This window comes from Harmonia axyridis, chromosome 1 (genome assembly GCF_914767665.1).
Source record: "Harmonia axyridis chromosome 1, icHarAxyr1.1, whole genome shotgun sequence".
Lineage (NCBI taxonomy): Eukaryota > Metazoa > Arthropoda > Insecta > Coleoptera > Coccinellidae > Harmonia > Harmonia axyridis.
The window spans coordinates 36,654,515-36,667,145 of NC_059501.1; the positions used below are offsets into that span (position 1 = coordinate 36,654,515).

A 12,631-nucleotide genomic window follows, 5' to 3' on the forward strand; every position below is an offset into this window, starting at 1 on the left:
AAAATGAATGATGATAAATTTAGTGTTATTTGATATGTGATGTGAAAAAAGTAACACAATTATTTTTACACCATTCATTCCCACATTCTGATTTTCTTTCAGTAGTCTCCTTCAGTAAAAGATATTTCGAAAAACACTGCTCAATGTTTGAACCTAATATTTCCTGCCGAGATTTGATGGCGTATGGGTGGAACTTCTATCCTATATCTTGTATAAAGGCGGCCACTCACGATGCTACCATGTTCGAGCGTTTGGATAATTTTATAGTCGGGCAGCTCGGGACACGACCGCATGACTGTAAATCAGAGAATGAACTTTACTGCCCGACTGGAATCTCTTCGACGTATGCTTCCAAACGCTCGAAAAAACGCCTCGTGAGTGGCGGGCATAAAGCCACTTCACGTATCTCTTACGGCAGTACTTGGGTGATAAACCCAACCGTTCTACGGCCAAATCATTATGCTCCGCACAAATTCACAGGCAATGTAAATATCATCGGTTATCGATAAAAATATTTATATTCAGATATGCAAGAAGAATAATATTCAATGAAATTTAATTAATCTAAGGTTCTTACCTTTCTTGATTAGCAAATTTTTGATTCGATTTTATTAATTTGTTTGAAAAACTTATTCTGAAATTAATCAAGATGTACGGGTAGAGTGTCCCCCAATTTCAAAAATGATTGAGTTAAAGGTTGGTATCTTTTTGATAAAATACCGCATCATCAGTCTTCTGTTTTAAACGCTACTTAATAATTTCTGAGGAGATCGTCGACTTTATCGGCAAATCTAAGAAATTCTTTTGAAACTTGCTGTCATGTTGATCATCTTACGAGGGCGGTTTGATAAGTCCGTGACTTTTTGAATTATCTGAGCAGTTACTTACAATGCAATAAAGTTTCCGTCATCTGTGATCTATCAGTGGGCAACATTCTAATTTTCAGAAAGTTACGACGTGCAGTTGCTGTTTTATAGCCGTTCAAAGCAGACCACCTCGTGAATTTTTAGAAAATGGAAAAAAGTTAATTCCGTGTGCTAATTAAGCATTACTTTTTACGTAAAAAATCGATCACTGAAACTATAAGGAAAGGCTTTATAAATATTACGGGGACTCGGCACCATCAATTTGAATGGTAAAAAAATTGTTTACAGAGTTCCGTTGTGGGCGTACTAGCACTAGTGACGCCGAACGTTCAGGTCTCCCAAAAGAAGTGATCACCCCGGAAATCGTAGATAAAATCCATGAAATTATATTGGACGATCGGAGAATGAAAGTGAGTCATTTGGCTAATGCTGTATGTACCTCAACAGAACGGGTACATCATATTATACACAAATATTTGGACATGAAAAAACTCTCCGCGAGATGGGTGCCGCGATTGCTCACAATCGACCATTAGCGCAATCGTGTGACCACTTCAAGAGAGTGTTTAGCGATGTTCAGCCGTAATCCGAAGGAGTTTTTGCGCCGTTTTGTTACTGTGGACGAAACATGGATCCATCACAACACTCCAGAGAACCAAAGAAATCGAAACAGTGGGTTGCAGGGGGTGAACGTGGACCAAAGAAGGCAGAACAGAGTCGGTCAGCCAACAAGGTCATGGCCACAGTTTTTTGGGATGCACGCGGTGTCATTCACATTGATTACCTCGAGAAAGGTAAAACGATCAACGGCGAATATTATTCAAAGCTTTTGAACAGATTCGAAGTTGATTTGAAGCTAAAACGGCCGCATTTGGGGAAGAAAAAAGTGCTGTTTCATCAAGACAATTCACGTGTGCACACTTTTCTAATCACGATGGCCAAAATCCACGAAGTGCGCTATGAACTGCTACCTCATCTAGCTTATTCTCTAGTTTTAGCCTCCGCGACTATTTTCTGTTTCCAAACCTCAAGAAATGGCTGGGCGGTACGGCTTTGAGTCGAATGAAGAAGTCATTACCGATACAAACGCCTATTTTGAGAGCCTCGAGGAAACCTATTATTTGAAGGGAATAAAAAAATTAGAAAAACGCTGCACTAAATGTATCGAGCTAAAAAGGGATTATGTAGAAAAATAAAATGTTTTTTGTCGAAAAAAATTTGTTTTATTCAAAAAGTCACGGACTTATCAAACCGCCCTCGTATCTAGGCAAATTCTTTTGAAATCCTTTGGAGCTAAGAAATCGTTCACTATTGTTTGGAATTAAATTTAAATTTTTTGTCTTCTGAACATAAGGTGGAAGTCTGAACTTATCTCTCATTTAGTTTGAAAAATATTCGCCTACGGAATTCAATAATTATGGAATACAATTAATTTGGAATATGGAATGTCATGAAAGAAAAAATTAGGGTACCTACTTTCAACACAATGTCTTTCATCATTTTATTTGAACAATTTTGTTGAGGAAACGAAGTTTTTAAAGACAATTATAGTACCCCAGTGATCTCGTATTATTTTTCCTCTTTTGTCGAACATTCAACATATATGGCAGAAAGAATAATCTCTTCAATAATGTTTACTTATTCGAATTATGTAACTGAACATTTCAGTCGAGACCGGGGAGATCATCGCAACCTGATTTAAATTCAAGGACGGATTCGTCTTATCATTTGAGACTGCAGCAAGCTTGAAATTCGACAATTACAGATTTTGAAGATCTCAGTTCCATTGAACCGTTTTTAAGCGCTTTTCTTCAAAAGAGCTTAAAAACTGATTCATGAAAAATAGCTAGTTGATATGTAATCTGCTCTAATGTAATATAAATCGAAATAGACCGATAAATACGAATCTAATGTATACCTCAACGTCCTCAACTCATCCGTCTGTTAAATTATTGGGATGTACGGGCATCAATGTTCAGAACTGTCAAAGGTTGCTTGTTAATAAGAAAGGCGATCACTCATCAACAAACTATAACGATGATGAATTTGGAGAGAAGATAATAGTAGGTACCCTTCAAGGTTATATCAAGAGTTGAGGTGATTAATCCAAAATAATCGGGGACGTTAGTCAGTGTCTCACGTAACTGTCACCAAAATTAATTGACCTGCTGTACAGGGTGAATGTGGAGAAAGATCGAGGAGTTCGAAAGTGTGTGGATAAAGTAAGAAATAAAATTCATAACACACACTCTCTGCAATTACTCAAATGTTGTTTTTGGGAACTGAAACAAAAGATGTCTAAAAGATCCCCCCAACAAAAGTCAGGCCTAGATCCGCGCCTGGCCACTCATAAGCCTACTTTTTACATTTCAAGTTTCGGTACCCTCTTGATGACTGAATATTCCTACAAAATCCATTGATAAAATGGGGTAACAAACACTTATCTATTTAGCTTTTCTTATGGGAAATTTTTTCATGTAATAACCCTATAATCCACAAAATGTATCTTGGATATCGGATTCATTTCTTTCAAATTACCACGGATATTTATCTGAAGGAGGGGTCTAAAAAATGTCAAGAAATGCATTTTGAGCTTAATGACTGATTTGTTTATTCTCTACGATTTTGAGCCAATAATTGAAATTGGAATTGAACTTCTCCATAATTAAAACTTCACTAGGAAAGAAATATTTTTCATTTGGAATTTTTATTCGCTAATCAATTAGTCTGTATCAGACTTATCAAATCTTCGTATTATCTTGTTGAATAATTGCCTAATTATTTTTCGGCTTACAAACAAATTTTCTATGTTTAGAGGAAATACTTCAACGTGACTGCTCATACTTCATGACAAAATTAGAGATATTTCTTCTATTACAGATTTTATGTTTAGTTTTCACATAATTTCTTCGAACGATAATCTACATTCGAGTATTTCAATATTTCGAATTTGCAAATGAAAAAATGTATGATGATATGGTATCCATACAAAACACTGTTGAGAATATTCGTAAAAAACATCCACAAGAAATCATTACATAAAAGGCAAATATCTAAATTTTGTGAAAATTTTTAGGAAGACTCGTAAATTGTAATATTCTACTGATTGTTATTTCCTCTATCAGCCGAGAAGAACTAATTTGCATAATAATAATAATAATAATAATAATAATAATAATGGGTAGCGGTAGGTGAATCTCTAGCGATTCACCTATCAGGAGAGTTGAATCGACTCCTGCCCACCGCAGATTCCAGGAGCTCTCTGACCCGGGAAGCTGAAACCTGTCGAAGGGTCCCTGTCCAGGGTAACGGACGAAGCCGTGTGGAAAGCAGCTCAAGAATTCTCCCACCGTAGCTCTGCGGATCGTAAAAAGCGATCAAAGGCCGTCTCCCCCACGACACGGAGGAACCCATGAATGATGGTGAATTTAAGGAATAGGAATATAGAGCCGCTGCCTGAGGTTCGTCAGGGCGTGTCTGGAGCCGGCGCTGGACATGACAGTATGCGGGACGTCGGTGACAGAGTGCTAAGGAGACGGGCGTCTGTCGAACAAAATGCTACGCCTCCACAATCTCAACATTCTAGGAGAAGAATAACACGAGTTTCTCCGACCGCTGAAGGTGCTGCGCAGGATCCCCAACCAGCACTCACCCAAGCAGGTCTACCAAGAAGACGCATGAAATGGACAAGTTCGATAAATGAAACGATCATGCGCATATATTATGAAGTGACTAATATGGAAGAGGATAAAATAGGCTACCGTCAAAAATTATTTGCAGAATTCCACAGAAACTATCCCGAACTTCAAGTTTCTGAGCAAAGAGTAGCCGACCAATACCGGGTCATATTGAGAAATAAACTTGTACCCGATGAGAGACTTAACACCATAAAAAATGAAGTCCAACTGAGGCTACAGAATAGGAACCTCACTAACAACGAAACGACAATTGAAGAAAACTACGATTGTGCTGAAAACCAACACAACATCAATGCACAAATGAACTCTGAGGAACAAAACAACGCAGATGTGTTAGCAATAAGTGATGCTCAACGACGGAATATATATGCTGCACCCGTCGTAAATCCAGAAGAAGACCAAAGAGAACTACTGGAGCGATTATTTGCCACAATGAATAGATGCGTTATAGATTTTGAGGGCACAGATCCATTGAGACGACCGATTCTGCCAAGATTGAGGACATCTAAGAAACTATCTCATCTTCTGGTCATGACCAACAAGGAGATTATACCCAAGTATCTTTCTGACTACCATGATCTCGAATCATTACACCTCATCATATACTGTGCAGCATTTTCAATAGCAACAGTGCTAGGTGTGAAGCCAAAACCTAAAAGTCAGCAACCAGCCAGAGAAAAACAACAAAATAAACCACATTGGCAAAAAAGGCTAGAAGACAAAGTTCATAGCATCCGCCAAGAAATTGGGAGGCTCACCCAATTTGCAAAAGGTTCGCCGTCTAGAAGATTACAAAAAATGGTGAATATAATAATGGATCGTCACCGGCAACATACAACGTATGATCCAAACAATGAAAATGCTCAACAAATTTTAGACACACTGAAACAAAAACTTAGTGTGTACTCCGAAAGACTCAGAAGATACAATGAGAGCTATAGAAGAAAACAGGATAATATGATTTTTGAAAATTCCGAAAGAAAATTCTATAGAATGTTAAACAATAATATGTCAGCAACAACAGGAAGTTATCCAACCGTCGAGGATATTGAGAATTTTTGGACAGATCAACTGGCTACACCAACCCCCTACAACTCCCAGGCTGATTGGATAAGAAATGAAGAGAAATCCTGTGAGACAATGGAACAAATGCCGCATAACGCAGTTTCTATTGAAGAATTCCATGAAATATTGAAAAACACACACAATTGGAAATCACCCGGCCCAGATGGAATCCACAACTTTTGGTTGAAAAAATTTTGGTGTATACACGGCAGGCTAGTTGAAACCATAAATGATGTTATAAGTAATCCAACGGAAATGCCCAAATTTTTAACAACAGGGACCACTTACCTCTTACCGAAGGATATGCAACACACAGCGGATCCATCAAAATACAGACCAATTACATGTCTACCAACAATATATAAAATCATCACATCATGTATAGCATCTCGTATCTACAAACATTGCGAGACAAATAATATAATGACAGCACAGCAGAAAGGATGTTCCAAGAATGCACTAGGATCGAAGGAACTGCTGATAATAGATTCCATCATATGCAACCAAGCCTTCAAAAAACACAGAAATCTTTTTATGACATATTTTGACTATAAGAAGGCCTTCGACTCTATTCCACATGGGTGGCTGACAAAAATTTTGGAAATATACAAGATCGATCCAATTACAATAAACTTTCTGAAGTATGCAATGTGCAACTGGAGAACGAATATCGAACTCTCTACAGCGAACATAATTACTAAAGATATTCCAATAAAAAGGGGAATTTTCCAAGGAGATTCGTTGAGTCCCTTATGGTTCTGCTTGGCGCTGAACCCCCTTTCTAAACAACTGAATGCTACTGAAAAAGGTTTCAATGTGAAAGGAAACAGAAATAATATTGCACTCAATCATTTGCTATACATGGATGACCTCAAACTTATAACAGGCAACAAAAACCACTTGCAAATTATGGTCAAACTGGTGGAAAATTTTTCGGAAGACGTGGGGATGAAATTCGGATTGGACAAGTGTCGTACTATTAGCGTAGTGCGTGGAAAAATCCAAGATGAACCGATAGCTCTCTCCAATGGACAGGAGATAGAAGCAATGAAATCGGACGATCTTTATAAATACCTAGGAATGAAACAAAACCGACGAATAAACCATCAAAGAATGAAGGAAGACTTAACAACTGAGTTCATTAGGAGAATCAACAAAATTTTGAAAACAAACCTCAACAGCAAGAACATGACGAGAGCTATCAATACATATGCATGTTCAATTCTTACATACTCTTTCGGTATCATTCCATGGACCAAAACAGATATGGAAAACCTGCAACGCAAAATGAGAACCTTGATGACGAAAGCACACAAGCACCATCCGAAAAGTAGCATTGAGAGGACGACACTGCCGAGGAATAAAGGAGGCAGAGGTCTGCTAGACATCATGGAACTTGCCCATGGTCAAATTGAATGCCTACGAACATACTTCAAAGACAAATCAGGCACGTCAGAGATCTACAAAGTACTGTGTGAAGCAGACGAATCAACACATTTACAACAGCATAAGGAGCAATTGTCATACAACCACCAGACAATCCAAGAAAAACTGCAAAGATGGAGAGAAAAGCCCCTACATGGACGACATTTCAACGAGGTGAACCAGGATCATGTCGACATTGAAGCGTCGAACTATTGGCTCACATCAGGTGCGATGTATCCAGAAACGGAAGGATTTCTTTTAGCCATCCAAGATCAAGTGATCTCAACAAAAAATTACTGCAAACATATCATAAAGGATCGAACTATTACTGACGATCGATGCCGTTATGGTTGTCCAACGAACGAGACAATCCAACATATCACGGGAGGATGTCAAATGTTTGCAGGAAATGAATATAAAGAGAGACACGATGCAGTAGGAAAGATACTACACCAAGAAATGGCAACTAAATTAACACTAATTAATTCTGAAAAAGTGCCATACTACAAGTACCGACCGGAAACCATCCTGGAAAACGAACGCTATAAACTGTACTGGGATCGTACAGTTTTGACTGATAAAACAGTCCCTCACAACAGGCCAGATATATTGCTAGTTGATAAACAACAAAAGGCAGCAATACTCATCGACGTAGCAATACCTAATAACAACAACATGCGTCAAAAAGAGGTCGAAAAAATTTCAAAATATAGGGACCTCGAATTTCAGATAAAGCGCCAGTGGGGAATGATATCAACGAGAACTATTCCAATTATCATCTCAACAACAGGAATAGTACCCAAAAATCTCAAGAGAAATATCAAGCAACTAGGACTTAGTGAGTATATATGTAATATAATGCAAAAAGCTGTTCTTTTAGGTACTGCAAGGACGGTGAGAAAATTCCTAGGAAGCGAAGGACAGGTCCAAGGATCGCGTGTAAGAGGACCAGAAGTTCGACGAGAACCAGGGGGACCACAAGGACCGGACACGACCGAGCTCTGCCCTTCTGATATTTTAAATATCTGGGATTGAGTGAATGTTCCTCTTAGCGAGGAGTGAGAAGCCGACGGCGAGGAAAAATCCTACGCGTATAGGCAAAAGTCGATAATAATCATAATAATAAATATAATGCAAAAAGCTGTTCTTTTAGGTACTGCAAGGACGGTGAGAAAATTCCTAGGAAGCGAAGGACAGGTCCAAGGATCACGTGTGAGAGGACCAGAAGTTCGACGAGAACCAGGGGGACCACAACGACCGGACACGACCGAGCTCTGCCCTTCTGATATTTTAAATATCTGGGATTGAGTGAATGTTCCTCTTAGCGAGGAGTGAGAAGCCGACGGCGAGGAGAAATCCTACGCGTATAGGCAAAAGTCGGAAGATCATAATAATCATAATGTAAGATCCCAATGGACACAGGTAAGTTGATATAACTTGGTGACATTTTTTGGTAACCAATCGTTCATTATCAGTCAAAATGTCTTTGAAAATAACGTTCATTTGCTCGAAGTACGAGTATCATATCAATATTGAACTTCGTTTTTAAACGTACGAATGCGTTTTCAATAAGATATCAACAAGAATTTTGATCGAACACTTGAATATATCATATAAACAATTATTTATATTTGAGAATTTTTAATAACAGAACATAGACACGTATGAATTATTCTAGTTATATTTCTGCTACATTCTGAATATTCCAGAAACAATGTTTGGCGAGACGTACACCCGACCCAAGGTCTATAGATTGGACTATTTGTCTCGTAACTTTGAACTTGATTGAGGATACCAGGTGATGTTACATATGGTTGATGCTGATTGGTTGAAAGTAACGAGGCAACCGTCAATGAATAGACGCTTTACCCTCACTCTTCAACCTAAGTTACGAGACAACATCTATAGTCGTTGCACTCGACCCAAGATAATTTTTGAGGAGATTGTGTTTTTCAATCCTGAGATCACTGTTCATAAGCGGTCACCCATCCATGTCCTAATCACACACGACTCTGCTTGGCCTGAGTATTCTTGCGTGAACTGATAGTTTCAGGGTGTTATGGGTGACTTTGATGGACTAGCAAAGAGCCATTACAAATGAATATATGATATGGTAAACAACCGCTGAGGTAAATGTGTAAATGTTTGGACACCACAGATGGATATAAAGAAATATCATTCTTGTATTTACCGATTTCTCAAAATAGAAAAACAGAAATTAAATTTTGTATAAGTTGGTTCACGTGAGTGGATCACTGGATTTTGAGATTCATTCTTTGAGCAAAATTAAAGAGTGAACCATCAATATGATAATATTTTTCACGGGCTATCCAAATATGTTATCGAAAAAACAATCGAACATAGGCAGGGAAAGTTAACAAGGAAAATCCGTTTTTAAAAAAAAAAAATGGGTTTTTGAAATTAAATGGTTGAAATATAATTTCAGACAATTTTTTTTTCATTTGAACTCCGGGTTTTCTCGTAAATGGAAAATTTTTTGAAAACTTTCGAGGGAATGTGAAACAACGTTATTCAATAATGTACAAATAAGTAAGGATAATAGCGCATATATCAAGGTGATATAGTGACATGATTATTAGATCGTAGTTTCATAATCGATTTAAAACGGATATTCCATTATCACTAACAACCATTCGAGTCAAAAAAACGTGAGCGATGATAAAATGTTGAACACAAATTTGTATGTTAGAGAAATAAACGACAGAGAGTATGAATGATATGTTTATATCAAAGTTTAATGGAAACGTGATGATATAGTTATTAGAAAAAGTGTTCTATAGATAGGTGGTTATTGAATTAATTCAATGCAATGTTGAAATATCATCATTTTAATAACACATACAAAATAACGTATTATAGTCATTAGAGAACTAGTTTCAGAACTAACAGCTGGAAAAAAAAGTTGAATATAATTTTATCTACATGCATCTGAAACACGTTAGATTCTGAAACCAAATGACAACGTTGAAAATTCAACCAGTAATGTGAATTTCAACGATACAACGTTGAATCAACATGCGTCTGTCTATTTGGATGTAAATCCGTTATTTATTTTCAATAGCTAGTGCAGAGGAAGCGATCATATTAGAAGTTGAAAATTCGTCGCAAATTATTGCTGTTTGATTTTATAGTGAGAAGTTGAAGATCTGCTTGAAGCAATTAGTCTGTCTTCGATAATAATTACTTTTTCAATTAGTTGGGCTAAGTAGATATTTTTTTATTGAACAGAGTCGAAAGGTTAATCTTTTCGTCTTGCACACGCTCGACAATAACAAATTTAATTAGTTTTTCGATAAATTGAAATATGCTGAAGATGAGTTTTGTTTGCTAGAATAACTACACCTACGATGAAAAATGAGCGTCAGAGTTTCGTCGAATAGTTTTCACATAGGGAAAACATAAAGTGAGCTGCTAAGATATACTTTTGATATGCATATGAGAGCTGGTTGATTGTAGCGTAACAGTGCGTAAATTTTACCAGGTTTCCTGGCTTAATTATTTTGTTAGGGTCGAATTACTGCGTCAAGATGAAATGCTGACGAGATGAATTTTCTGCAGAATCTCTCAATATTTACCCTCTAGGTATACCTACTGCATTGTGAACAAGCGTGAAAATTATATAACCGAATAGACAGCATCTGGAGAGAACTTTGGCCCCAATATCGACGATTGAGCTTTCAGTTCTTTGAGAATAGAAAATTAAAAATAACTACTATAAGACTCAGATTCAAGGACCTAATTCTTAAGAAATCCTTCTTTCTGACCTTCCATTAATTCTGTTCTGGTAGTTTGAACGGAGTAAATTAATCGATTCCACAGAAAAAGGTAAGAGCGTGAAGGTGGAAATTGATGAAGAATCCTGCTCAATATAAGTTTGATCTGTAAGATTTTTCGCATTGAAGTTATCATCACGTCCCTGCACTATTCAACAATTCCAAAACCATTTACCGAAATAACTATTTATCCTTTTGATGTTCTCTTAGATTAGCCAATATTATTACAGAAATACAAATTCATCATTATGTAATATTAGTTTACCCATTCATGTATCTCGTTGAAAAGTCTTCTATCATCATTTATCAACATGCATGAAATTCAAAATTGAAATAATTCACTCACCAATCGAAGTCCCCTAAGAACTGAAAGACCATCTACTAGTTCGAAAATCAGATCCAGCAGACTGGCAGAAACGATGATTAGGTCGAAAATGTTCCACCCGCAATGAAAAAACTCCTTACTTAACGCCATGAGCTTCAAGGTGCATTCGAACGTAAAAATCGAAGTGAAAACCTGAAACAGCAAAGCATCCTATAACTGGAGTACAATAATGGATTGAAGAGGAAATGGAGGGTAATTTGGTAAATTGCAAATAATAATGCTTTTGGTGGAATACGTTAATATTGAGATGAATGAAATTCAGTTAAAATGACTTCAGGTTCTTTTCATTTTCCGAGCTTGTATTAAGGAGCCCGAATGTCTAAAATTTTCGGACATGATTTTGAACCGCACACTGATGAATATTTCGTGGTCATTTGAATCCCGTCTGGCCCGCGACATGAAATTTGCTTGGTACACTTGAGACTTAAATAAACTGTTTTTTCGATGAAAACGCAACTTGCAACATTTAGAAAAAATAGTTACAAATGAATCATTCAAAATATTGCCCATTGTTAGCTACTTTTTCCCATCTTTTTGATAGAGCTCAAACATCGTTACCGTCGAAACACCATTTATTACTACGTATTTCTCAGTTCGTCGATTTGATAAGTTATATGTATATATTTGAGCCTCATTATTCGATTTTCAACTGCGGGTATATACGGACCGCTAGCCACTTGTTATTGGTCAACAAAATTTAGCCTTGACAGTTTCGAGGTTATTATTCTCTTGTAATTTGTAAATAACAAAAAGTTCTTAATTGCTCTGAAGAGTATTTTTCATAATTGAAATAATTGGTTTGAATGGCAGTCGATGACTAAATATATCTGAAAAGGCAGAATAAAGTCTTTGATTTGGGTGTCAGATGTAAGATGCATAGAATCCCTGGTGTGTGTACTGATTCGATTTTGTTTCAGACTTTTTGAGATATCCAAAATGTATAATTAGTGTGTAGTGTATAATTATTTAAAATTAGAATAGTTTCGAGTGGTAAAGTCGAAATAATGTTTAAGGAGAAACTGCTAATTACATAATTGTAGAGATTGATTGAGAGGCAAAACTGATGATTGAAGAGTTAATCTCATTGAAAGATTAAAGAAGAGAAAACAAGATCAAAAACACCGATGAATACAAGAATATTCATGAAGGGAATGCAAAATATATACGAGACGCAAAATAGAATTGGTAAGAACGCTGCCAAAACTTGAGGAACTATAAGAAAAACATGATAATTTCAAAATACATAAAAATTAAGCAAATAGCCGGACCCAGAAAGAAAAACCATCAACAAACATTTGTCCTCTGACTACAAGAAACAAACAATAAATCAAGAAGAAATTGAAGCTTTGGCGAGTTGTTCTTGAGCCAAGTTACGAGGTGCGTCCTCTCCTAGGGGTT

General features: G+C 36.8%; 1 protein-coding gene across 4 annotated transcripts in view; it reads right to left on the bottom strand.

Moving 5' to 3' along the window:
- Nucleotides 1-12,631, bottom strand: part of LOC123682927 (sodium channel protein 60E-like) — a 194,106-nt gene that overhangs the window by 106,067 nt on the left and 75,408 nt on the right. For all 4 annotated transcript variants that reach the window (XM_045621781.1, XM_045621762.1, XM_045621771.1 and 1 more), the window contains exon 9: nt 11,195-11,365. In XM_045621781.1, coding sequence (XP_045477737.1) covers nt 11,195-11,365 — 171 coding nt within the window. The remainder of the gene's footprint in view (nt 1-11,194; nt 11,366-12,631) is intronic.